Source organism: Somniosus microcephalus, unplaced genomic scaffold (genome assembly GCF_052327205.1).
Source record: "Somniosus microcephalus isolate GS21.2 unplaced genomic scaffold, FLI_Smic_1.0 unresolved_chr6, whole genome shotgun sequence".
Classification (NCBI taxonomy): domain Eukaryota; kingdom Metazoa; phylum Chordata; class Chondrichthyes; order Squaliformes; family Somniosidae; genus Somniosus; species Somniosus microcephalus.
The window spans coordinates 11,663,704-11,690,925 of record NW_028225184.1 but is presented as its reverse complement, the minus strand read 5'-3'; the positions used below and the strand labels follow the sequence as shown (position 1 = coordinate 11,690,925).

The window sequence follows — 27,222 nt, the reverse complement described above, 5'->3', positions numbered from 1 at the left end:
CCTTCTCCCCAATCCCTCAACCGAACCTACCCCACCTTCTCCCCAATCCCACCCACCCCTCTCCCCAATCCCACCTTCTCCCCAATTCCTCAACCCCCACCTACCCACCTTCTCCCCAATCCCTCGACCCCCTTCTCCCAATCCCTCAACCCCACCTACCCACCTTCTCCCCAATCCTCACCCCACTCACCCACCTTCTCCCCATCCCTCAACACCACCCACCCACCTTCTCCCCCAATCCCTCAACCCCACCTACCCACCTTCCTCACCCAATCCCTCAACACCACCTACCCACCTTCTCCTCAATCCGTTAACCCCACCAGACCCACCTTCTCCCCAATCCCTCAACCCCCACCTACCCACCTTCTCCCCAATCCCTCAACCCCACCGACCCACCTTCTCCCCAATTCCTCGACCCCACCTACCCACCTTCTCCCAATCCCCCAACCCCACCCACCCACCTTCTCCCCAATCCCCCAACCCCACCCACCTTCTCCCCAATCTCTCAACCCCACCTACACACCACCTCCCCAATCCCTCAAACCCACCTACCCACCTTCTCCCCAATCCCTCAACCCCACCCACCCACCTTCTCCCCAATCCCTCAACCCACCTACCCACCTTATCCCCAATCCCTCAACCCCACCCACCTTCTCCCCAATCCCTCAACCCCAACCACCCACCTTCTCCCCATCCCTTAACCCCACCTACCCACCTTCTCCCCAATCCCTCAATGCCACCCACCCAATCCCCAATCCCTCAACCCCACCTTCTCCCCAATCCCCCATCCCCCACCCACCTTCTCCCCAATCCCTCAACCCCACCTACCCACATTCTCCCCAATCCCTCAACCCCACCCACCAACCTTCTCCCAATCCCTCAACCCCACCTACCCACCTTCTCCCCAATCCCCCAACCCCACCTCCCCACCTTCTCCCCAATTCCTCAGCCCCACCTACCCACCTTCTCCCCAATCCCTCGACCCCACCGACCCACCTTCTCCCCAATTCCTCGACCCCACGTACCCACCTTCTCCCCAATCACTCAACCCCACCTACCCACCTTCTCCCCAATCCCACCCACCCTCTCCCCAATCCCCCAACCCCACCTACCCACCCTTCTCCCCAATTCCTCAACCCCACCTACCCACCTTCTCCCCAATCCCTCGACCCCACCTTCTCCCCAATCCCTCAACCCCACCTTCTCTCCAATCCCTCGACCCCACCCACCCACCTTCTCCCAATCCCTCAACCCACCTACCCACCTTCTCCCCAATCCCTCAACCCCACTCACCCACCCTTCTCCCCAATCCCTCAACCCCACCCACCTTCTCCCCAATCCCTCAACCCCACCTACCCACCTTCTCCCCAATCCCTTAACCCCACCGACCCACCCTTCTCCCCAATTCCTCGACCCCACCTACCCCCCAATCCCACCCACTCCACCTTCTCCCCAATCCCTCAACCCCCACCCTCCCACCTTCTCCCCAATCCCACAACCCCACACACCCACCTTCTCCCCAATCCCTCAACCCCACCTACACACCTTCTCCCCAATCCCTCAACCCCACCTACCCACCTTCTCCCCAATCCCTCAACCCACCCACCCACCTTCTCCCCAATCCCTCAACCCCACCTACCCACCTTCTCCCCAATCCCTCAACCCCACCTACCCACCTTCTCCCCAATCCCTCAACCCCACCCACCCACCTTCTCCCCAATCCCTTAACCCCACCTACCCACCTTCTCCTCAATCCCTCAACCCCACCGACCCACCTTCTCCCCAATCCCTCAACCCCACCTACCCACCTTCTCCCCAATCCCTCAACCCCAGCTACCCACGTTCTCCCCAATCCCTGAACCCCACCTACCCACCTTCTCCCCAATCCCTCAACCCCACCCACCCGCCTTCTCCCCAATCCCTCAACCCCACCTTCTCCCCAATCCCCCAACCCCACCTACCCACCTTCTCCCAATCCCTCAACCCCAGCTACCCACGTTCTCCCCAATCCCTCAACCCCACCTACCCACCTTCTCCCCAATCCCTCAACCCCACCCACCCGCCTTCTCCCCAATCCCTCAACCCCACCTTCTCCCCAATCCCCCAACCCCACCTACCCGCCTTCTCCCCAATCCCTTAACCCCACCTACCCACCTTCTCCCCAATCCCTCAACCCCACCTACCCCACCTTCTCCCCAATCCCTCAACCCCAGCTCCCCACGTTCTCCCCAATCCCTCAACCTCACCTACCCACCTTCTCCCAATCCCTCAACCCCACCCACCCGCCTTCTCCCAATCCCTCAACCCCACCTTCTCCCCAATCCCCCAACCCCACCTACCCACCTTCTCCCCAATCCCTCAACCCCAGCTACCCACGTTCTCCCCAATCCCTCAACCCACCTACCCACCTTCTCCCCAATCCCTCAACCCCACCCACCCGCCTTCTCCCCAATCCGTTAACGCCACCCTAGCCACCTTCAAGTCGCTCACCGGCGAGAGAACTCACCAGAACGCCAGTCTTGGGATCCAGGATGTAGGAAGAATTTGCAAAGGTGGGACTGCCCTTGGGGCTTCCCGGCATCAGGACCTTGTTGCGGTACCACTTGTAGGTGGAACGGGGGTAGCCTTGTGTCTCCATACACGTCAGTTTCCACCGAGGACCCGGTGCTGACCGATGTCGGGACCATGGCCTGTGGGATCGCCGGGGGGACTGTGGAGAAAGAGAGAGACACAACACATGAACAAGGCAAGGAAAGGGATCTGGTCACATACAGTACATCAAAGAACCCGAGTATTCATTGGCTCGGAGTTAGATCCCACCCAGTCCCTGATAATCCTCGAAGGTTCTCCCTTCGCTCTACCTCTCCCCCTCCCCCTCGCCACCCCCCCCCACCCCCAGGTCCCCCCCCCAACCCCCCACCCCCCCCCACCCGCAGTCCCCCCCCCCCCCCCACCCCCCCACCCCCAGGTCCCCCCCCCACCCACCGTCCCTCTCCATCCCCCCTCCGTCCCTCTCCCTCCCTCCCACCGTCCCTCCACCCTCCATTCCTCCCCCTCATTCCCGCTCTCCCTCCTTCCCCCCGCTCCTTCCCTCTCTCCCTCGTCCCTCTCTCTCCCTCCCCACCGTCGTCCCTCTCCCCCTCCGTCCCTCCCTCCCTCCGTCTCTCCCTCCCCCGCTCCGTCCCCCTCCCTCCGTCCCCCTCTCCCTCCGTCCCCCTCTCCCTCCCCCCCTCCGTCCCCCTCTCCCTCCCCCCTCCCTCCCTCCCCCTCTCCCTCCCCCTCCCCCCGTCCCTCGTCCCCCTCCCTCCCTCTCCCCTCCCCCCTCCCCCCGTCCCCTCGTCCCCCTCCCTCCCTCTCCCCTCCCCCTCTCCCTCCCCCTCCCCCCGTCCCTCCCTCCCCCGTCCCCCTCCCTCCCCCTCCCCTCCGTCCCCCTCCCTCCGTCCCTCTCTCTCTCTCCCTCCCTCCCCACCGTCCCTCTCACTCACTTCCCCTCCCCCCATCCATCCCCCCTGCCCCCCACCCCTCCGACCCTCCCTCCCTCCCCCCTCCGTCCGTCCTTCCCTCCGTCCCTCCCCTGGTCCCCTCCCCTGCCTCCCTCCGCCACCTCCGTCCCTCCCCCACCTCCATCCCTCCCCTCCTCCTCCCTCTCTCCTCCGTCCCCCCCTCCCTCCACCCACTCACACCCCTCGCCACCCCCTCCGTCCCTCCATCCCTCCCCCCCTCCGTCCTTCCCTCTCTCCCTCCTCCGTCGCTCTCCCTCCCTCCCCTCCCCTCCGTCCCTCCCACCCTCCGTCGCTCACATCCCTCCGTCCCTGCCCCCGTCCCCCCCTCCCCTCAGTCCCCCTCTCCCTCCCTCCCTCCGTCCCCCTCTCCCTCGCTACCCCCCCTCCCTCCACCTCTCCCTCCCTCCCTCCCCCCTCTCCCTCCCTCCCCTCCGTCTCCCTCCCCTCCGTCTCCCTCCCCTCCGTGCCTCTCTCCCTCCCTACCCCTCCGTCCCTCTCTCCCCTCCGCCCCCTCTCACTCCCCCCTCCGTCCCTCTCTCCCTCCCTCCCCCTCTCCCCTCCGTCCCACCCTCACCCCTCCGTCCCTCCCTCCCCCCCTCCCCCTCACCCCCCCTCCCCTCTGTCCCCCCCGTCCCTCCCTCCCCCCGGCCCCCCCTCCCTCCCACCACCCCCTCCCTCCCCCCTTCCGTCCCTCCATCCCCCCTCCCATCCCTCCCCCTCCTCCGTCCCTCCGTCCCTCTCCCCCCCGCCCTGTCCCTCTCCCTCCCTCCCCTCCGTCCCTCTCCCTCCCTCCCCGTCCCTCTCCCTCCCTCCCCTCCCCCTCCACCCCGCGTCCCTCCCCCTCCACACCCTCCGTCCCTCCCTCCCTCCGTCCCTGCCCCCGTCCCCCTCTCCCTCCCCTCAGTCCCCCTCTCCCTCCATCCCCTCCCGCCCCCTCTCCCTCCCCTCAGTCCCTCCGCCCCCTCTCCCTCCCTCCGCCCCCTCTCCCTCCCTCCGCCCCCTCTCCCTCCTCCCTCCCCCCCGTCCGTCCCTCCCTCCCCCTCCGTCCCTCCCTCCCCCCGTCCCTCCCCTCCCCTCCCGTCCCTCCCCCTCCCTCCGTCCCTCCCTCGCTCCCTCCCCCCCCCGTCCCTCCCTCCGTCCCCCTCCCTCCCCCTCCGTCCCTCCCTCCCCCTCCGTCCCTCCCTCCCCCTCCGTCCCTCCCCCCCCTCCGTCCCTCCCCCCCCTCCGTCCTTCCCTCCCTCCCTCCCTCTCCGTCCTTCCCTCCCCCTCCGTCCTTCCCTCCCTCCCTCCCCCTCCGTCCTTCCCTCCCTCCCTCCCCCTCCGTCCGTCCCTCCCTCCCCCCTCCGTCCGTCCCTCCCTCCCCCTCCGTCCCCCTCCCTCCGTCCCTCCCTCCCCCTCCCGCCCCTCCCTTCCGTCCCCCCCTCCCGTCCCTCCTCCCCCCCCCTCCCCTCCGTCCCTCCCCCTCCCTCCCCCCGTCCCCCCTCCGTCCCTCCCTCCCCCTCCCTCCCCCCCCCTCCGTCCCTCCCTCCCTCCGTCCCTCCCTCCCCCTCCGTCCCTCCATCCCTCCGTCCCCCTCCCCCTCCCCCCCTCCCTCCCTCCCCTCCCTCCGTCCCTCCCTCACCCCCCCTCCGTCCCTCCCTCCCGCTCCGTCCCTCCATCCCCCTCCGTCCCTCCCTCCCTCCCCCTCCGTCCCTCCCCCCCCTCCGTCCCCCCCTCCTCCGTCCCCCCCTCCCCTCCGTCCCTCCCCCCCCCCTCCCTCCCTCCCCCCTCCGTCCCTCCCTCCCCCTCCGTCCGTCCCTCCCTCCCCCTCCCTCCGTCCGTCCCTCCCTGTCCCTCCCTCCCTCCCCCTCCGTCCCCCCCCTTCTCCGTCCCTCCCTCCCCCCCCTCCGTCCCTCCCCCCCCTCCCTCCCCCCCTCCGTCCCTCCCTCCCCTCCCCCCCTCCTCCGTCCGTCCCTCCCGCTCCGTCCCTCCATCGCCCTCCGTCCCTCCCTCCCCCTCCTCCGTCCCCCCCTCCCCTCCGTCCCTCCCCCCCCCCTCCCCGTCCCCCCTCCTTCCCTCCTCCGTCCCCTCCCCTCCGTCCCCTCCCCTCCGTCCCCTCCCCTCCGTCCCCTCCCCTCCGTCCCCTCCCCTCCGTCCCCTCCCCTCCGTCCCCTCCCCTCCGTCCCCTCCCCCCCGTCCCCTCCCCCCCGTCCCCTCCCCCCCGTCCCCTCCCCCCCGTCCCATCCCCCCCGTCCCATCCCCTCCGTCCCATCCCCTCCGTCCCATCCCCTCCGTCCCATCCCCTCCGTCCCATCCCCTCCGTCCCATCCCCTCCGTCCCATCCCCTCCGTCCCATCCCCTCCGTCCCATCCCCTCCGTCCCATCCCCTCCGTCCCATCCCCTCCGTCCCATCCCCTCCGTCCCCTCGTCACTCTCCCACCCTCCCCTCCGTCCCCTCGTCACTCTCCCTCCCTCCCCTCCGCTGCTCTCCCGTCTCTCCTCCCCCAGCCCCAGTAACCCCCACGCCCCCCCTCGGCCCTCCCACCTACCCTGCACCACCAGGTTGATCTTGGCAGCTCCGGTTTTAGATCCATCGAAAGAAGTGACCTCGCACGAATACTCTCCGCTGTCAGTGGGGACAGTGCTCTTGAATTGAAGAGCTTTCTGCGAGACATCGACTCTGTCCTTGTACCTGTCTGAGAGAGAGAGAGAGAGAGAGAGAGATCAGTGCCACGGCGGGGGTGGGAGGGGGGGTGCGAGAGGAGGCCGCAGTGCCGGGCCGGGGGGGGCGAGGAGACCGCAGTTCGGGGGGGGGCGAGGAGACCGCAGTTCGGGGGGGGGCGAGGAGACCGCAGTTCGGGGGGGGCGAGGAGACCGCAGTTCGGGGGGGGCGAGGAGACCGCAGTTCGGGGGGGGCGAGGAGACCGCAGTTCGGGGGGGGCGAGGAGACCGCAGTTCGGGGGGGGCGAGGAGACCGCAGTTCGGGGGGGGCGAGGAGACCGCAGTTCGGGGGGGGCGAGGAGACCGCAGTTCGGGGGGGGCGAGGAGACCGCAGTTCGGGGGGGGCGAGGAGACCGCAGTTCGGGGGGGGCGAGGAGACCGCAGTTCGGGGGGGGCGAGGAGACCGCAGTTCGGGGGGGGCGAGGAGACCGCAGTTCGGGGGGGGCGAGGAGACCGCAGTTCGGGGGGGGCGAGGAGACCGCAGTTCGGGGGGGGCGAGGAGACCGCAGTTCGGGGGGGGCGAGGAGACCGCAGTTCGGGGGGGGCGAGGAGACCGCAGTTCGGGGGGGGCGAGGAGACCGCAGTTCGGGGGGGCGAGGAGACCACAGTTCGGGGGGGGCGAGGAGACCACAGTTCGGGGGGGGCGAGGAGACCACAGTTCGGGGGGGGCGAGGAGACCACAGTTCGGGGGGGGCGAGGAGACCACAGTTCGGGGGGGGCGAGGAGACCACAGTTCGGGGGGGGCGAGGAGACCACAGTTCGGGGGGGGCGAGGAGACCACAGTTCGGGGGGGGCGAGGAGACCACAGTTCGGGGGGGGCGAGGAGACCACAGTTCGGGGGGGGCGAGGAGACCACAGTTCGGGGGGGGCGAGGAGACCACAGTTCGGGGGGGGCGAGGAGACCACAGTTCGGGGGGGGCGAGGAGACCACAGTTCGGGGGGGGCGAGGAGACCACAGTTCGGGGGGGGCGAGGAGACCACAGTTCGGGGGGGGCGAGGAGACCACAGTTCGGGGGGGGCGAGGAGACCACAGTTCGGGGGGGGCGAGGAGACCACAGTTCGGGGGGGGCGAGGAGACCACAGTTCGGGGGGGGCGAGGAGACCACAGTTCGGGGGGGGCGAGGAGACCACAGTTCGGGGGGGGCGAGGAGACCACAGTTCGGGGGGGGCGAGGAGACCACAGTTCGGGGGGGGCGAGGAGACCACAGTTCGGGGGGGGCGAGGAGACCACAGTTCGGGGGGGGCGAGGAGACCACAGTTCGGGGGGGGCGAGGAGACCACAGTTCGGGGGGGGCGAGGAGACCACAGTTCGGGGGGGGCGAGGAGACCACAGTTCGGGGGGGGCGAGGAGACCACAGTTCGGGGGGGGCGAGGAGACCACAGTTCGGGGGGGGCGAGGAGACCACAGTTCGGGGGGGGCGAGGAGACCACAGTTCGGGGGGGGCGAGGAGACCACAGTTCGGGGGGGGCGAGGAGACCACAGTTCGGGGGGGGCGAGGAGACCACAGTTCGGGGGGGGCGAGGAGACCACAGTTCGGGGGGGGCGAGGAGACCACAGTTCGGGGGGGGCGAGGAGACCACAGTTCGGGGGGGGCGAGGAGACCACAGTTCGGGGGGGGCGAGGAGACCACAGTTCGGGGGGGGCGAGGAGACCACAGTTCGGGGGGGGCGAGGAGACCACAGTTCGGGGGGGGCGAGGAGACCACAGTTCGGGGGGGGCGAGGAGACCACAGTTCGGGGGGGGCGAGGAGACCACAGTTCGGGGGGGGCGAGGAGACCACAGTTCGGGGGGGGCGAGGAGACCACAGTTCGGGGGGGGCGAGGAGACCACAGTTCGGGGGGGGCGAGGAGACCACAGTTCGGGGGGGGCGAGGAGACCACAGTTCGGGGGGGGCGAGGAGACCACAGTTCGGGGGGGGCGAGGAGACCACAGTTCGGGGGGGGCGAGGAGACCACAGTTCGGGGGGGGCGAGGAGACCACAGTTCGGGGGGGGCGAGGAGACCACAGTTCGGGGGGGGCGAGGAGACCACAGTTCGGGGGGGGCGAGGAGACCACAGTTCGGGGGGGGCGAGGAGACCACAGTTCGGGGGGGGCGAGGAGACCACAGTTCGGGGGGGGCGAGGAGACCACAGTTCGGGGGGGGCGAGGAGACCACAGTTCGGGGGGGGCGAGGAGACCACAGTTCGGGGGGGGCGAGGAGACCACAGTTCGGGGGGGGCGAGGAGACCACAGTTCGGGGGGGGCGAGGAGACCACAGTTCGGGGGGGGCGAGGAGACCACAGTTCGGGGGGGGCGAGGAGACCACAGTTCGGGGGGGGCGAGGAGACCACAGTTCGGGGGGGGCGAGGAGACCACAGTTCGGGGGGGCGAGGAGACCACAGTTCGGGGGGGCGAGGAGACCACAGTTCGGGGGGGCGAGGAGACCACAGTTCGGGGGGGCGAGGAGACCACAGTTCGGGGGGGCGAGGAGACCACAGTTCGGGGGGGCGAGGAGACCACAGTTCGGGGGGGCGAGGAGACCACAGTTCGGGGGGGCGAGGAGACCACAGTTCGGGGGGGCGAGGAGACCACAGTTCGGGGGGGCGAGGAGACCACAGTTCGGGGGGGCGAGGAGACCACAGTTCGGGGGGGCGAGGAGACCACAGTTCGGGGGGGCGAGGAGACCACAGTTCGGGGGGGCGAGGAGACCACAGTTCGGGGGGGCGAGGAGACCACAGTTCGGGGGGGCGAGGAGACCACAGTTCGGGGGGGCGAGGAGACCACAGTTCGGGGGGGCGAGGAGACCACAGTTCGGGGGGGCGAGGAGACCACAGTTCGGGGGGGCGAGGAGACCACAGTTCGGGGGGGCGAGGAGACCACAGTTCGGGGGGGCGAGGAGACCACAGTTCGGGGGGGCGAGGAGACCACAGTTCGGGGGGGCGAGGAGACCACAGTTCGGGGGGGCGAGGAGACCACAGTTCGGGGGGGCGAGGAGACCACAGTTCGGGGGGGCGAGGAGACCACAGTTCGGGGGGGCGAGGAGACCACAGTTCGGGGGGGCGAGGAGACCACAGTTCGGGGGGGCGAGGAGACCACAGTTCGGGGGGGCGAGGAGACCACAGTTCGGGGGGGCGAGGAGATCACAGTTCGGGGGGGCGAGGAGATCACAGTTCGGGGGGGCGAGGAGATCACAGTTCGGGGGGGCGAGGAGATCACAGTTCGGGGGGGCGAGGAGATCACAGTTCGGGGGGGGCGAGGAGATCACAGTTCGGGGGGGCGAGGAGATCACAGTTCGGGGGGGCGAGGAGATCACAGTTCGGGGGGGCGAGGAGATCACAGTTCGGGGGGGCGAGGAGATCACAGTTCGGGGGGGCGAGGAGATCACAGTTCGGGGGGGCGAGGAGATCACAGTTCGGGGGGGCGAGGAGATCACAGTTCGGGGGGGCGAGGAGATCACAGTTCGGGGGGGCGAGGAGATCACAGTTCGGGGGGGCGAGGAGATCACAGTTCGGGGGGGCGAGGAGATCACAGTTCGGGGGGGCGAGGAGATCACAGTTCGGGGGGGCGAGGAGATCACAGTTCGGGGGGGCGAGGAGATCACAGTTCGGGGGGGCGAGGAGATCACAGTTCGGGGGGGCGAGGAGATCACAGTTCGGGGGGGCGAGGAGATCACAGTTCGGGGGGGCGAGGAGATCACAGTTCGGGGGGGCGAGGAGATCACAGTTCGGGGGGGCGAGGAGATCACAGTTCGGGGGGGCGAGGAGATCACAGTTCGGGGGGGCGAGGAGATCACAGTTCGGGGGGGGCGAGGAGATCACAGTTCGGGGGGGCGAGGAGATCACAGTTCGGGGGGGCGAGGAGATCACAGTTCGGGGGGGCGAGGAGATCACAGTTCGGGGGGGCGAGGAGATCACAGTTCGGGGGGGCGAGGAGATCACAGTTCGGGGGGGCGAGGAGATCACAGTTCGGGGGGGCGAGGAGATCACAGTTCGGGGGGGCGAGGAGATCACAGTTCGGGGGGGCGAGGAGATCACAGTTCGGGGGGGCGAGGAGATCACAGTTCGGGGGGGCGAGGAGATCACAGTTCGGGGGGGCGAGGAGATCACAGTTCGGGGGGGCGAGGAGATCACAGTTCGGGGGGGCGAGGAGATCACAGTTCGGGGGGGCGAGGAGATCACAGTTCGGGGGGGCGAGGAGATCACAGTTCGGGGGGGCGAGGAGATCACAGTTCGGGGGGGCGAGGAGATCACAGTTCGGGGGGGCGAGGAGATCACAGTTCGGGGGGGCGAGGAGATCACAGTTCGGGGGGGCGAGGAGATCACAGTTCGGGGGGGCGAGGAGATCACAGTTCGGGGGGGCGAGGAGATCACAGTTCGGGGGGGCGAGGAGATCACAGTTCGGGGGGGCGAGGAGATCACAGTTCGGGGGGGCGAGGAGATCACAGTTCGGGGGGGCGAGGAGATCACAGTTCGGGGGGGCGAGGAGATCACAGTTCGGGGGGGCGAGGAGATCACAGTTCGGGGGGGCGAGGAGATCACAGTTCGGGGGGGCGAGGAGATCACAGTTCGGGGGGGCGAGGAGATCACAGTTCGGGGGGGCGAGGAGATCACAGTTCGGGGGGGCGAGGAGATCACAGTTCGGGGGGGCGAGGAGATCACAGTTCGGGGGGGCGAGGAGATCACAGTTCGGGGGGGCGAGGAGATCACAGTTCGGGGGGGCGAGGAGATCACAGTTCGGGGGGGCGAGGAGATCACAGTTCGGGGGGGGCGAGGAGATCACAGTTCGGGGGGGGCGAGGAGATCACAGTTCGGGGGGGCGAGGAGATCACAGTTCGGGGGGGCGAGGAGATCACAGTTCGGGGGGGGCGAGGAGATCACAGTTCGGGGGGGCGAGGAGATCACAGTTCGGGGGGGCGAGGAGATCACAGTTCGGGGGGGCGAGGAGATCACAGTTCGGGGGGGCGAGGAGATCACAGTTCGGGGGGGCGAGGAGATCACAGTTCGGGGGGGCGAGGAGATCACAGTTCGGGGGGGCGAGGAGATCACAGTTCGGGGGGGCGAGGAGATCACAGTTCGGGGGGGCGAGGAGATCACAGTTCGGGGGGGCGAGGAGATCACAGTTCGGGGGGGCGAGGAGATCACAGTTCGGGGGGGCGAGGAGATCACAGTTCGGGGGGGCGAGGAGATCACAGTTCGGGGGGGCGAGGAGATCACAGTTCGGGGGGGCGAGGAGATCACAGTTCGGGGGGGCGAGGAGATCACAGTTCGGGGGGGCGAGGAGATCACAGTTCGGGGGGGCGAGGAGATCACAGTTCGGGGGGGCGAGGAGATCACAGTTTGGGGCGTGAGGAGATCACAGTTTGGGGGGCGAGGAGATCACAGTTTGGGGGGCGAGGAGATCACAGTTTGGGGGGCGAGGAGATCACAGTTTGGGGAGGTGAGGAGATCACAGTTTGGGGGGTGAGATCACAATTTGGGAGGTGAGGAGATCACAGTTTGGGGGGTGAGGAGATCACAGTTTGGGAGGTGAGGAGATCACAGTTTGGGGGGGTGAGGAGATCACAGTTTGTGGGGTGAGGAGATCACAGTTTGGGGGGTGAGGAGATCACAGTTTGGGGAGGTGAGGAGATCACAGTTTGGGAGGTGAGGAGATCACAGTTTGGGAGGTGAGGAGATCACAGTTTGGGGGGTGAGGAGATCACAGTTTGGGGGGGGTGAGGAGATCACAGTTTGGGGGGCGAGGAGATCACAGTTTGGGGGGTGAGGAGATCACAGTTTGGGGGGGTGAGGAGATCACAGTTTGGGAGGTGAGGAGATCACAGTTTGGGGGGCGAGGAGATCACAGTTTGGGAGGTGAGGAGATCACAGTTTGGGAGGTGAGGAGATCACAGTTTGGGGGGTGAGGAGATCACAGTTTGGGAGGTGAGGAGATCACAGTTTGGGGGGGTGAGGAGATCACAGTTTGGGGGGTGAGGAGATCACAGTTTGGGAGGTGAGGAGATCACAGTTTGGGAGGAATCCCACTCACCTATCACTTCCTTGTTGTAATAGACCAACGCAAGTGTCCCCTGCAGGTTTTTAAACTTCCACTCGACCCGCGGGTTATCAAAAGCCGCCGAATAATCACAATAAAGGTCAGCAGCTGGGGGTCAAAGGAACAGGAGGGGTTAAAGTTCAGGAGTGCTACCTCAAAGGCCACGTCTAAGAACCTAAGGACATCAGAAATAGGAGCAGGAGTCGGCCATTCAGCCCCTCGAGCCTGCTCCGCCATTTACCAAGATCATGGCTGATCATCGACCTCAACTCCGCTTCCCTATCACTTGATTTCCCGATAGTCCAAAAACATCTCGATCTCAGCCTTCAATGTACTCAAAACGACTGAGCCTCCACAGCCCTCTGGGGTAGAAAATTCTAACAGGACTAGACAGACTGGATGCAGGAAGGATGTTCCCGACGGTCGGGGTAGTCCAGAACCAGGGGTCACAGTCTAAGGATAAGGGGTAAGCCATTTAGGACTGAGATGAGGAGGAATTTCTTCACCCAGAGAGTGGTGAACCTGTGGAATTCTCTACCACAGAAGGCAGTGGAGGCCAATTTATTAAATATATTCAAGAAGGAGTTGGATATATTTCTTAAGGCTAAAGGGATCAAGGGATATGGGGAGAAAGCAGGGACCGGGTACTGAATTTGGATGATCAGCCATGATCTCATTGAATGGCGGAGCAGGCTCGAGGGGCCGAATGCTGCTCCTATTTCTTTTGCGCTCATGTACTATCTTCCTCACTGTTTGCAGCACGGCCAAGTTTCATGTCATCTGCAAATTTCGGAAGTGGCCCAAATGTGTTCTAACTAGGGCTGCAAGGGGCCCAGCAGAAATGGACAAATTGTCGTTCTATATTTGAACGTGAAGCGTTGGGTTAACTGACATCTTGTGGTCATGGTCGTGTAATGACAGCTGCTTGATTTGTCATTTATTGATTCACAGGATGGGGAGGGTTGTAGGGGATGGAGGAGGTTACAGAGATAGGGAGGGGTAGGAGGGGCTGGAGGAGGTTACAGAGATAGGGAGGGGTGTAGGGGCTGGAGGAGGTTACAGAGATTAGGAGGGGCTCGAGGAGGTTACAGAGATAGGGAGGGGTGTAGGGGCTGGAGGAGGTTACAGAGATAGGGAGGGGTGTAGGGGCTGGAGGAGGTTACAGAGATAGGGAGGGTTGTAGGGGATGGAGGAGGTTACAGAGATAGGGAGGGGTGTAGGGGCTGGAGGAGGTTACAGAGATAGGGGGGTTGTAGGGGCTGGAGGAGGTTACAGAGATAGGGAGGGGTAGTAGGGGCTGGAGGAGGTTACAGAGATAGGGAGGGGTGTAGGGGCTGGAGGAGGTTACAGAGATAGGGAGGGGTTGTAGGGGCTGGAGGAAGTTACAGAGATAGGGAGTGTTGTAGGGGGCTGAAGGAGGTTACAGAGATAGGGAAGGTTGTAGGGGCTGGAGGAGGTTACAGAGATAGGGAGGGCTGTAGGGGCTGGCGGAGGTTACAGAGATAGGGAGAGGTGTAGGGGCTGGAGGAGGTTACAGAGATAGGGAGGGTTGTAGGGGCTGGAGGAGGTTACAGAGATAGGGAGGGGTGTCGGGGCTGGAGGAGGTTACAGAGATAGGGAGGGTTGTAGGGCTGGAGGAGGTTACAGAGATAGGGAGGGGTGTAGGGGCTGGAGGAGGTTACAGAGATAGGGAGGGTTGTAGGGGATGGAGGAGGTTACAGAGATAGGGAGGGTTGTAGGGGCTGGAGGAGGTTACAGAGATAGGGAGGGTTGTCAGGGCTGGAGGAGGTGACAGAGATAAGGAAGGTTGTAGGGGCTGGAGGAGAGATTGGGTCGATTGGGCTTATACTCGCTGGAGTTTGGAAGAATGAGAGGGGATCTCATTGAAACTTATAAAATTCTGGCAGGACTGGACAGACTAGATGCAGGAAGGATGTTCCCGATGGTCGGGGAGTCCAGAACCACGGGTCACAGTCTAAGGATAAGGGGTAAGCCATTTAGGACTGAGATGAGGAGGAATTTCTTCACCCAGAGAGTGGTGAACCTGTGGAATTCTCTACCACAGAAGGCAGTTGAGGCCAATTCATTAAATATATATTCAAGAAGGAGTTGGATATATTTCTTAAGGCTAAAGGGATCAAGGGATATGGGGAGAAAGCAGGGACTGAATTTGGATGATCAGCCATGATCGCATTGAATGGCGGAGCAGGCTCGAGGGGCCGAATGGCCACCTCCTGCGCCTATCTTCTATGTTTCTATTCAACACCCTCCGAGTGAAGAAATTCCTCCTCATCTCAGTCCTAAATGGCCGACCCCTATTTCTGAGTCTGTGACCCCTGGTTCTAGACTCCCCAGCCAGAGGGAAATATCTTCCCTGCATCTACCCTGTCCAGCCCTGTAAGGATCTTGTATGTTCCAATGAGATCATCTCTCATCTTCGAAACTCCAGGGAATATAGGCCTAGTCTACTCATAGGACAACCCCCCCATATGACACTCCTGCCATCCCAGGAACCCGTCTGGTGAACCTTTGTTGCACGCCCTCTCTGGCAAGTATATCATAAGAACCTAAGAAATAAGAGCAGGAGTAGGCCAATCGGCCCCTCGAGCCTGCTCCGCCATTCAATAAGATCATGGCTGATCTGATCCTAACCGCCAATCCACTATCACAGAACCATCTCCTGAATCTAACAGAATTAGACACACGAAATAGGAGCAGGATCAGGCTACACGGCCCCTGGGCCCGCTCCGCTACCCACAGGGCCACGACCGATCCGAACCTAGACTCGTGTCCAAATTCCTGCCCGCTCCCCGTAACCCTTAATTCCCTTTACTTCTAGGAAACTGTCTATTTCTGTTTTAAATTTATGTAATGATGTAGCTTCTACAGCTTTTTGGGGCAGCATATTCCATGGACCTACCACCCTCTGAGTGAAGTAGTTCCTCCTCATCTCAGTTTTGAAAGAGCAGCCCCTTATTCTAAGACTATGCCCCCTAGTTCTAGTTTTACCCATTATCGAGAACATCTTCCCCGCATCCACCCGATCCAACCCCTTCACAATCTTATATGTTTCAATAAGATCGCCTCTCATTCTTCTGAACTCCAATGAGTAGAGTCCCAATCTACTCAACCTCTCCTCATACGTCCATCCCCTCATCCCCGGGATTAACCGAGTGAACCTTCTTTGTACTGACTCGAGAGCAAGTATGTCCTTTCTTAAGTATGGACACCAAAACTGTACGCAGTATTCCAGGTGCGGTCTCACTGGGGACCTATATAATTGCAGCAAGACATCTTTACTCTTATACTCAAAACCTCTTGTAATAAAGGCCTCTTGTTTTCCTTACCTGCATGTTAACTTTGTGATTGGTGTACAAGGACACCCAGGTCCCCCTAAACAACAACATTTCCCAATCTCACACCATTTAAAAAATACTCTGCTTTTCCATTTGTCCTGCCGAAGTGGATAACTTCACATTTCTCCACATTATACACCATCTGGCACCTTACTGCCCACTCACTTAAGTCTATCGATGTCCCTTTGCAGACACTGTGTTCGCCTCACAGCTGACTGTCCCACCGAGCTTTGTACCGACATTACAATCGGTCCCTTCATCTAAGTCATGAATATAGATTGTGACGAGCTGAGGCCCAAGCATTGATCCTTGCGGCACCCAACTAGTTACAGCCTGCCAACCCGAAAGTGACCCGTTTATTTCTACTCTCTTCTCTGTCACAGGGCCGCCCCGAGGGAGCGCCGCACTGTCGGAGGGGCAGTATTGAGGGAGCGCCGCACTGTCGGAGGGGCGTTCCTGAGGGAGCGCCGCACTGTCGGAGGGGCGGTACTGAGGGAGCACCGCACTGTCGGAGGGGCAGTGCTGAGGGAGCGCCGCACTGTCGGAGGGGCAGTGCTGAGGGAGCGCCGCACTGTCGGAGGGGCAGTGCTGAGGGAGCGCCGCACTGTCGGAGGGGCAGTGCTGAGGGAGCGCCGCGCTGTCGGAGGGGCAGTACTGAGGGAGCGCCGCACTGTCGGAGGGGCTGTACTGAGGGAGCGCCGCACTGTCGGTGGGGCAGTGCTGAGGGAGCGCCGCGCTGTCGGAGGGGCGGTACTGAGGGAGCGCCGCGCTGTCGGAGGGGCAGTGCTGAGGGAGCGCCGCACTGTCGGAGGGGCAGTGCTGAGGGAGCGCCGCACTGTCGGAGGGGCAGTGCTGAGGGAGCGCCGCACTGTCGGAGGGGCAGTGCTGAGGGAGCGCCGCACTGTCGGAGGGGCAGTGCTGAGGGAGCGCCGCGCTGTCGGAGGGGCAGTACTGAGGGAGCGCCGCACTGTCGGAGGGGCTGTACTGAGGGAGCGCCGCACTGTCGGTGGGGCAGTGCTGAGGGAGCGCCGCGCTGTCGGAGGGGCGGTACTGAGGGAGCGCCGCGCTGTCGGAGGGGCGGTACTGAGGGAGCGCCGCACTGTCGGAGGGGCGGTACTGAGGGAGCGCCGCGCTGTCAGAGGGGCAGTGCTGAGGGAGCGCCGCGCTGTCGGAGGGGCAGTGCTGAGGGAGCTCCGCGCTGTCGGAGGGGCGGTACTGAGGGAGCGCCGCACTGTCGGAGGGGCGGTACTGAGGGAGCGCTGCACTGTCGGAGGGGCAGTGCTGAGGGAGCGCCGCACTGTCGGAGGGGCAGTACTGAGAAAGCGCCGCACTGTCGGAGGGGCAGTACTGAGGGAGCGCCGCACTGTCGGAGGGGCAGTGCTGAGGGAGCGCCGCACTGTCGGAGGGGCAGTGCTGAGGGAGCGCCGCACTGTCGGAGGGGCGGTACTGAGGTAGCGCCGCGCTGTCGGAGGGGCGGTACTGAGGGAGTGCCGCACTGTCGGAGGGGCAGTACTGAGGGAGCGCCGCACTGTCGGAGGGGCAGTGCTGAGGGAGCGCCGCACTGTCGGAGGGGCAGTGCTGAGGGAGCGCCGCACTCTCGGAGGGGCGGTGCTGAGGGAGCGCCGCACTGTCGGAGGGGCGGTGCTGAGGGAGCGCCGCACTGTCGGAGGGGCAGTACTGAGGGAGCGCCATGCTGTCGGAGGGGCAAAAGGTTGGTGAAAGAGGTCGGTTTTAAGAAGCGTGTTAAAGGAGGCGAGAGAGGCGGAGAGGTTTAGGGACGGAAATCTAGAGCTCGGGGCCCAGGCACGGCCACCAATGGTGAAGCAATGGCAATCGGGGGATGCTCAAGAGGCCAGAATTGGAGGAGCGCAGAGACCTCGGAGGGTTGTAGGGGCTGGAGGAGGTTACAGAGATAGGGAGGGTTGTACGGGCTGGAGGAGGTTACAGAGATAGAGAGGGTTGTCGGGGCTGGAGGAGGTTACAGAGATTGGGAGGGGTGTAGGGGCTGGAGGAGGTTACAGAGATAGGGAGGGTTGTAGGGACTGGAGGAGGTTACAGAGATAGGAAGGGGTGTAGGGGCTGGAGGAGGTTACAGAGATAGGGAGGGTTGTAGGGCTGGAGGAGGTTACAGAGATAGGGAGGGGTGTAGGGGCTGGAGGAGGTTACAGAGATAGGGAGGGTTGTAGGGGCTGGAGGAGGTTACAGAGATAGGGAGGGGAGTAGGGGCTGGAGGAGGTTACAGAGATAGGGAGGGTTGTAGGGGCTGGAGGAGGTTACAGAGATAGGGAGGGGTGTAGGGGCTGGAGGAGGTTACAGAAATAGGAAGGGGTGTAGGGGCTGGAGGAGGTTACAGAGCTGGGGCGGCTTGTAGGGGGCTGGAGGAGGTTACGGAGATAGGGAGGGTTGTAGGGGCTGGAGGAGGTTACAGAGATAGGGAGGGGTGTAGGGGCTGGAGGAGGTTACAGAGATAGGGATGGGTGTAGGAACTGGAGGAGATTACAGAGATAGGGAGGGGTGTAGGGGCTGGAGGAGGTTACAGAGATAGGGAGGCTTGTAGGGGGCTGGAGGAGGTTACAGAGATAGGGAGGGTTGTAGGGGCTTGAGGAGGTTACAGAGATAGGGAGGGGTGTAGGGGCTGGAGGAGGTTACAGAGATAGGGAGGGGTGTTGGGACTGGAGGATGTTACAGAGATAGGGAGGGGTGTAGGGGCTGGAGGAGGTTACAGAGATAGGGAGGGGTGTAGGGGCTGGAGGAGGTTGCAGAGATGGGGAGGGGTGTAGGGCTGGCGGAGGTTACAGAGATAGGGAGGGGTGTAGGGGCTGGAGGAGGTTACAGAAATAGGAAGGGGTGTAGGGGCTGGAGAAGGTTACAGAGATTGGGAGGGTTGTAGGGGCTGGAGGAGGTTACAGAGATAGGGAGGGGTGTCGGGGCTGGAGGAGGTTACAGAGATAGGGAGGGTGTAGGGGCTGGAGGAGGTTACAGAGATAGGGAGGGTTGGAGGAGGTTACAGAGCTAGGGAGGGGTTGTAGGGGCTGGAGGAGGTTACAGAAATAAGGAGGCTTGTAGGGGGCTGGAGGAGGTTACAGAGATAGGGAGGGTTGTAGGGGCTGGAGGAGGTTACAGAGATAGGGAGGGGTGTTGGGACTGGAGGATGTTACAGAGATAGGGAGAGGTGTAGGGGCTGGAGGAGGTTACAGAGATAGGGAGTGGTATAGGGGCTGGAGGAGGTTACAGGGATAGGGAGGGTTGTAGGGCTGGAGGAGGTTACAGAGATAGGGAGGGGTGTAGGGCTGGAGGAGGTTACAGAGATAGGGAGTGGTATAGGGGCTGGAGGAGGTTACAGAGATAGGGAGGATTGTAGGGCTGGAGGAGGTTACAGAGATAGGGAGGGGTGTAGGGGCTGGAGAAGGTTACAGAGATAAGGAGGGGTGTAGGGGCTGGAGGAGGTTACAGAGATAGGGAGTGGTGTCGGGGCTGGAGAAGGTTACAGAGATAGGGAGGGGTGTAGGGGCTGGAGGAGGTTACAGAGGTAGGGAGGGGTGTAGGGGCTGGAGGAGGTTACAGAGATAGGGAGGGGTGTAGGGACTGGAGGAGGTTACAGAGATAGGAAGGGGTGTAGGGGCTGGAGGAGGTTGCAGAGATAGGGAGGGTTGTAGGGACTGGAGGTGGTTACAGAGATAGGGAGGTTTGTAGTGCTGGAGGAGGTTACAGAGATAGGGAGGGGTGTAGGGGCTGGAGGAGGTTACAGAGACAGGGAGGGTCGTAGGGGCTGGAGGAGGTTACAGAGATAGGGAGGGTTGTAGGGGCTGGAGGAGGTTACAGAAATAGGGAGGGGTGTAGGGGCTGGAGGAGGTTACAGAGATAGGGAGGGTGTAGGGGCTGGAGGAGGTTACAGAGATAGGGAGGGTTGTAGGGGCTGGAGGAGGTTACAGAGCTAGGGAGGGGTTGTAGGGGCTGGAGGAGGTTACAGAGCTAGGGCGGCTTGTAGGGGGCTGGAGGAGGTTACGGAGATAGGGAGGGTTGTAGGGGCTGGAGGAGGTTACAGAGATAGGGAGGGGTGTAGTGGCTGGAGGAGGTTACAGAGATAGGGAGGGGTGTAGGAACTGGAGGAGATTACAGAGATAGGGAGGGGTGTAGGGGCTGGAGGAGGTTACAGAGATTGGGAGGGGAGTTGGGGCTGGTGGAGGTTACAGAGATAGGGAGGGGTGTTGGGACTGGAGGATGTTACAGAGATAGGGAGGGGTGTAGGGGCTGGAGGAGGTTACAGAGATAGGGAGGGGTGTAGGGGCTGGAGGAGGTTGCAGAGATGGGGAGGGGTGTAGGGCTGGCGGAGGTTACAGAGATAGGGAGGGGTGTAGGGGCTGGAGGAGGTTACAGAAATAGGAAGTGGTGTAGGGGCTGGAGAAGGTTACAGAGATTGGGAGGGTTGTAGGGGCTGGAGGAGGTTACAGAGATAGGGAGGGGTGTAGGGGCTGGAGGAGGTTACAGAGATAGGGAGGGTGTAGGGGCTGGAGGAGGTTACAGAGATAGGGAGGGTTGTCGGGGCTGGAGGAGGTTACAGAGATAAGGAGGCTTGTCGGGGGCTGGAGGAGGTTACAGAGATAGGGAGGGTTGTAGGGGCTGGAGGAGGTTACAGAGATAGGGAGGGGTGTTGGGACTGGAGGATGTTACAGAGATAGGGAGGGGTGTAGGGGCTGGAGGAGGTTACAGAGATAGGGAGGGGTGTTGGGACTGGAGGAGGTTACAGAGATAGCGAGGGGTGTAGGGGCTGGAGGAGGTTACAGAGATAGGGAGGGGTGTAGGGGCTGGAGGAGGTTACAGAGATAGGGAGGGGTGTAGGGACTGGAGGAGGTTACAGAGATAGGGAGGGGAGTAGGGGCTGGAGGAGGTTACAGAGATAGGGAGGGTTGTAGGGGCTGGAGGAGGTTACAGAGATAGGGAGGGGAGTAGGGGCTGGTGGAGGTTAGAGATAGGGAGGGGTGTAGGGGCTGGAGGAGGTTACAGAGATAGGGAGGGTCGTAGGGGCTGGAGGAGGTTACAGAGATAGGGAGGGTTGTAGGGGCTGGAGGAGGTTACAGAGATAGGGAGGGGTGTAGGGGCTGGAGGAGGTTACAGAAATAGGAAGGGGTGTAGGGGCTGGAGAAGGTTACAGAGATTGGGAGGGTTGTAGGGGCTGGAGGAGGTTACAGAGATCGGGAGGGGTGTAGGGGCTGGAGGAGGTTACAGAGATAGGGAGGGTGTAGGGGCTGGAGGAGGTTGATAGGGAGGGTTGTAGGGGCTGGAGGAGGTTACAGAGCTAGGGCGGCTTGTTGGGGGCTGGAGGAGGTTACGGAGATAGGGAGGGTTGTAGGGGCTGGAGGAGGTTACAGAGATAGGGAGGGGTGTAGGAACTGGAGGAGGTTACAGAGATAGGGAGGGGGTGTTGGGGCCTGGAGGAGGTTACAGAAATAGGAAGGGGTGTAGGGGCTGGAGAAGGTTACAGAGATTGGGAGGGTTGTAGGGGCTGGAGGAGGTTACAGAGATAGGGAGGGGAGTTGGGGCTGGAGGAGGTTACAGAGATAGGGAGGGGTGTAGGGGCTGGAGGAGGTTTACAGAGATAGGGAGGGTGTAGGGGCTGGAGGAGGTTACAGAGATCGGGAGGGTTGTAGGGGCTGGAGGAGGTTACAGAGATAAGGAGGCTTGTCGGGGGCTGGAGGAGGTTACAGAGATAGGGAGGGTTGTCGGGGCTGGAGGAGGTTACAGAGATAGGGAGGGGTGTTGGGACTGGAGGATGTTACAGAGATAGGGAGGGGTGTAGGGGCTGGAGGAGGTTACAGAGATAGGGAGGGGTGTTGGGACTGGAGGAGGTTACAGAGATAGCGAGGGGTGTAGGGGCTGGAGGAGGTTACAGAGATAGGGAGGGGTGTAGGGGCTGGAGGAGGTTACAGAGATAGGGAGGGGTGTAGGGGACTGGAGGAGGTTACGGAGATAGGGAGGGGTGTAGGGGCTGGAGGATGTTACAGAGATAGGGAGGGGTGTAGGAACTGGAGGAGATTACAGAGATAGGGAGGGGTGTAGAGGCTGGAGGAGGTTACAGAGATAGGAGGGTTGTAGGGGCTGGAGGAGGTTAGAGAGATGGGAGGGGTGTCGGGGCTGGAGGAGGTTACAGAGATGGGGAGGGGTGTAGGGGCTGGAGGAGGTTACAGAGATAGGGAGGGGTGTCGGGGCTGGAGGAGGTTACAGAGATAGGGAGGGGTGTCGGGGCTGGAGGAGGTTACAGAGATGGGGAGGGGTGTAGGGGCTGGAGGAGGTTACAGAGATGTGGAGGGGTGTAGGGCTGGAGGAGGTTACAGAGATGGGGAGGGGTGTAGGGGGCTGGAGGAGGTTAGAGAGATGGGGAGGGGTGTCGGGGCTGGAGGAGGTTACAGAGATGGGGAGGGGTGTAGGGGCTGGAGGAGGTTACAGAGAAAGGGAGGGGGCGAGGAGCCCATGGAGAGATTTGAACACGAGGATGCGAATTTTGAAATCGAGGCGTTGCTGGACTGGGAGCCAATGTGGGTCAGCGAGCACGGGGGGGGGTGATGGGCGAACGGGACTCGGTGCGAGTTCGGACACGGAGCAGCAGAGGGTTGGATGACCTCAAGTTTACGTAGGGTGGAACGTGGGAGGCCGGCCAGGAGTGCGTTGGAATAGTCAAGTCTGGAGGGGACAAAGGAATGGACGAGGGTTTCAGCAGCGGCCGAGCTGAGGCAAGGGAGATGTTGGAGAGCTGGAAACACTTGGTCTTGGTGAGGGGGCAGAATAGGCTGTCGCAAGCGGGAGCTTCCTCAAACTGTCCCCGGGGGACGCCATGACCAACCCGAATTGCAGTCAACCGGGCCCTTTCCCGCTCGTCCCGGATCATTCCCAAGGCGCGCTAGCTCCCTCCCACAGAGCACCACAGTTCAACACCCGGACAGCCATTCCCAAACCTCATCTCTTCCCTTGGCCCGATCATCCATACCTGCGCCGTCCCGGACTACAACCTTTGGAGTGCTGGTCGTCACGGAGTAGCTCGGATCACCAGTCCTGTGGAGAAAACAACAAATTAAGGATGTGTGGCAATCAACTGGTGTCTCTCAGTCCCTCTCTCTCAGGGAGATATCTGTACACTGACTGGTGTCTCTCAGTCCCTCTCTCTCAGGGAGATATCTGTACACTGACTGGTGTCTCTCAGTCCCTCTCTCTCAGGGAGATATCTGTACACTGACTGGTGTCTCTCAGTCCCTCTCTCTCAGGGAGATATCTGTACACTGACTGGTGTCTCTCAGTCCCCCTCTCTCAGGGAGATATCTGTACACTGACTGGTGTCTCTCAGTCCCTCTCTCTCAGGGAGATATCTGTGCACTGACTGGTGTCTCTCAGTCCCACTCTCTCAGGGAGATATCTGTACACTGACTGGTGTCTCTCAGTCCCTCTCTCTCAGGGAAATATCTGTACACTGACTGGTGTCTCTCAGTCCCTCTCTCTCAGGGAGATATCTGTACACTGACTGGTGTCTCTCAGTCCCTCTCTCAGGGAGATATCTGTACACTGACTCGTGTCTCTCAGTCCCTCTCTCTCGGGGAGATCTCTTCTTAGACAGTCCCTCGGAACCGAGGATGACTTGCTTCCACATTAAACATGAGTTCTCAGGTGACTGATGAGTCCAATGCGGGACCTACAGTCTCTGTCACAGGTGGGGCAGACGGTGGTTGAAGGGGCGGGTGGGTGGGGTGCTTGGGTTGACGTGCGCTCCTTGCGCTTGCCTTCCCGCTTGCTCGCGGCGAAGAGACTCGAGGTGTTCGGCGCCTTCCCGGATGCTTCTCCTCCACTTTGTGCGGTCTTGGGCCAGGGATTCCCAGGTGTCGATGGGGATGTTACACTTTTTCCAAGGAGGCTTTGAGGGTGTCCTTGAAGCGTTTCCTCTGCCCACCTGGGGCTCTCTTGCTGTGTCGGAGCTCCGAGTAGAGCGCTTGTTTTGGGAGTATTGTATCGGGCATGCGGACAATGTGACCCGTCCATCGGAGCCGATCGAGCGTGGTCAAAGCTTCGAGGCTGGGGATGTTGGCCTGAGCAAGAACACTGACGTTGGTGCGCCTATCCTGCCAATGGATTTGCAGGATCTTGCGGAGGCAGTGTCGGTGGTACCTCTCCAGTGCTTTGAGGTGCCTGCTGTACATGGTCCATGTCTCTGAGGCATACAGCAGGGCGGGTATCACTGCTGCTCTGTAGACCATGAGCTTAGTGCTGGGTTTCTCCTTTCTCTCTCTCTCGGGGAGATAGCTGTACACTGACTGGTGTCTCTCAGTCCCTCTGTGCTGCACCTGCCCTGGGAGTGTTTGATGGGACAGTGTAGAGGGAGCTTTACTCTGTATCTAACCCGTGCTGTACCTGTCCTGGGAGTGTTTGATGGGACAGTGTAGAGGGAGCTTTACTCTGTATCTAACCCCATGCTGTACCTGCCCTGGGAGTGTTTGATGGGACAGTGTAGAGGGAGCTTTACTCTGTATCTAACCCCGTGCTGTACCTGCCCTGGGAGTGTTTGATGGGACAGTGTAGAGGGGGCTTTACTCTGTATCTAACCCCGTGCTGTACCTACCCTGGGAGTGTTTGATGGGACAGTGTAGAGGGAGCTTTACTCTGTATCTAAGCCGTGCTGTACCTGCCCTGGGAGTGTTTGATGGGACAGTGTAGAGGGAGCTTTACTCTGTATCTAACCCGTGCTGTACCTGCCCTGGGAGTGTTTGATGGGACAGTGTAGAGGGAGCTTTACTCTGTATCTAAGCCGTGCTGTACCTGCCCTGGGCGTGTTTGATGGGACAGTGTAGAGGGAGCTTTACTCTGTCTCTAACCCGTGCTGTACCTGCCCTGGGAGTGTTTGATGGGACAGTGTAGAGGGAGCTTTACTCTGTATCTAACCCCGTGCTGTACCTGCCCTGGGAGTGTTTGATGGGGCAGTGTAGAGGAAGCTTTACTCTGTATCTAACCCCGTGCTGTACCTGCCCTGGGAGTGTTTGATGGGACAGTGTAGAGGGAGCTTTACTCTGTATCTAACCCATGCTGTACCTGCCCCGGGAGTGTTTGATGGGACAGTGTAGAGCGAGCTTTACTCTGTATCTAACCTCGTGCTGTACCTGCCCCGGGAGTGTTTGATGGGACAGTGTAGAGCGAGCTTTACTCTGTATCTAACCCCGTGCTGTACCTGCCCTGGGAGTGTTTGATGGGACAGTGTAGAGGGAGCTTTACTCTGTATCTAACCTGTGCTGTACCTGCCCTGGGAGTGTTTGATGGGACAATGTAGAGGGAGCTTTACTCTGTATCTAACCCCGTGCTGTACCTGCCCTGGGAGTGTTTGATGGGACAGTGTAGAGGGAGCTTTACTCTGTATCTAACCCGTGCTGTACCTGCCCTGGGAGTGTTTGATGGGACAGTGCAGAGGGGGCTTTACTCTGTATCTAACCCCGTGCTGTACCTGCCCTGGGAGTGTTTGATGGGACAGTGTAGAGGGAGCTTTACTCTGTATCTAAACCGTGCTGTACCTGCCCTGGGAGTGTTTGGTGGGACAGTGTAGAGGGAGCTTTACTCTGTATCTAACCCCATGCTGTACCTGCCCTGGGAGTGTTTGATGGGACAGTGTAGAGGGAGCTTTACTCTGTATCTAACCCGGGGCTCTATTCGGCCCATCGTGTCCACGCCGGCCATCAAGCCCTGTCTAATCTAATCCCATTTCCCAGCACTTGGTCCGTAGCCTTGTATGCTGTGGCATTTCAAGTGCTCATCTAAATGCTTCTTGAATGTTGTGAGGGTTCCTGCCTCGACCACCCTTCCCGGCAGTGAGTTCCAGATTCGGAATCATTCAGTTCCTACACTGTGACACGGCCTGGCTTTTCTGGACGGATCTCGAGCTGTGGACTTTCTGACTTGTTCTGTCACAGCTGCAGAATTGTGCAATGTGTTTACCAGATGTAAACCGGAGCATTGGGAATAGGCTGATTCCAGATGTGTGACCTTCAGACACAGGAGTTCAGGGAGCGCTGAAAAATGGTCAACCGTCGAGAGGGTGGGGGGGGGGGGGGGGCAGGGGGGGGGGGGAAAGAGAGGGGGTGGGGGAATCATAAACAAAAGACTTATAAACTTCCTTGAGGAGCACAATGTCTTGAGTAAAAGCCAAATTGGATTCCTGCCAAACTATAGAACATCAGATCATATCTTCACCCTACAGACCCTAATTGACAAACACGTTCATCAAAACAAAAGCAAAATCTACGCATGCTTTATAGATTTCCAGAAGGCTTTCGATTCCATCTGGCACGACAGTTTATTCCTGAAACTTATCGAAAGCGGGGTAGGGGGAAAAACATACGATGTCATTAAATCAATGTATACAAACAACAAATGTGCAGTTAAAATTGGAGACAAACAAACAAAATACTTCCCACAGGGGCCGGGGGTGACGCAGGGCTCGCCCATCTCACCGACACTCTTTAATATTTACATAAATGAATTGGCAAAACTACTTGAACAATCTACAGCACCCGGCCTCACCCTATATGAATCCAAGGTTAAATTCCTCCTCTATGCAGATGACCTGGTTCTGCTGTCACCAACTAAGGAGGGTCTACAGCAGAACCTGGATCTGCTGGAGTCGTACTGCCAGACTTGGGCCATGACAATAAATCCCCAAAAAACCAAAGTCCTTGTGTTCCAGCAAAGATCCAGACATCAGGGACCCAAAATAAATTTCACACTAGGAACCAAAATTGAACAAACCACTAACTACACATACTTGGGCTTAAAAATCAGTTGTACGGGAAATTTTCATCTGGCTGTGAATGAACTGAAAGAGAAAGCAAGAAGGGCTTTCTATGCCATTAAAAAATCAATCCAAATAGAAATCCCAATTAGCATTTGGCTAAAAATGTTCAAATCAGTAATTGAACCAATTGCACTCTATGGCAGTGAGGTGTGGGGACCGCTAACACAACAAGAATTTGCAAAATGGGACAAACATCCAATTGAGATCCTACATGCAGAATTCTGTAAAAGTATCCTCTGGACTCAAAGGAAAACCGTAAACAATGCATGCAGGGCGGAACTAGGCCAATATCCATTAATAATCACTATCCAAAAAAGTGCCACCAAATTTTGGAATCACCTTCAAATGAGCAACCCCCAATGCTATCACTACGACGCCCTGAAATGCCAAGAGAGGACCATAAAGAAGAATACCCTCAGTCAACTAGTCCTGGGACTCAGTGAAGTAACTAATAACACTACTAACAATAACCAGCCCCAGGACAGTGACAGCGTAACACAAAGAATTCGACCCAACACAATCGTCACTAAGCAAAAGGAAAAATATCTGACATATTGGGCAGAAACAACAAAAACCCAAAGCAAACTCAATTGCTACTTGGCCCTAAACAGACAATACAACACGGCTGATTACCTGACCAGGGTAAAGGATAGCAAACTGAGAAAAACCTTGACAAGGTACAGACTTAGTGAACATAGCCTGGCGATCGAAAAAGGTAGACACAGGCAGACCCGGCTACCAAGAGAGGATAGGATATGCTCTCATCACTGCAGTCAGGGAGTGGTGGAGACAGAGATGCACTTCCTCACAGCTTGTAGAAAATATCAGGGCATA

General features: G+C 60.9%; 1 protein-coding gene across 1 annotated transcript in view; it reads right to left on the bottom strand.

The window, feature by feature from the left end:
- The window catches only part of LOC147087069 (junctional adhesion molecule A-like), a 100,986-nt gene that overhangs the window by 71,094 nt on the left and 2,670 nt on the right, over positions 1–27,222 (bottom strand). Inside the window, 5 exon segments of the mRNA XM_085978029.1 lie at positions 2,507–2,650; positions 2,652–2,710; positions 6,032–6,178; positions 12,211–12,324; positions 22,555–22,619. Of these exon segments, the coding sequence (XP_085834155.1) occupies positions 2,507–2,650; positions 2,652–2,710; positions 6,032–6,178; positions 12,211–12,324; positions 22,555–22,619 (529 nt within the window).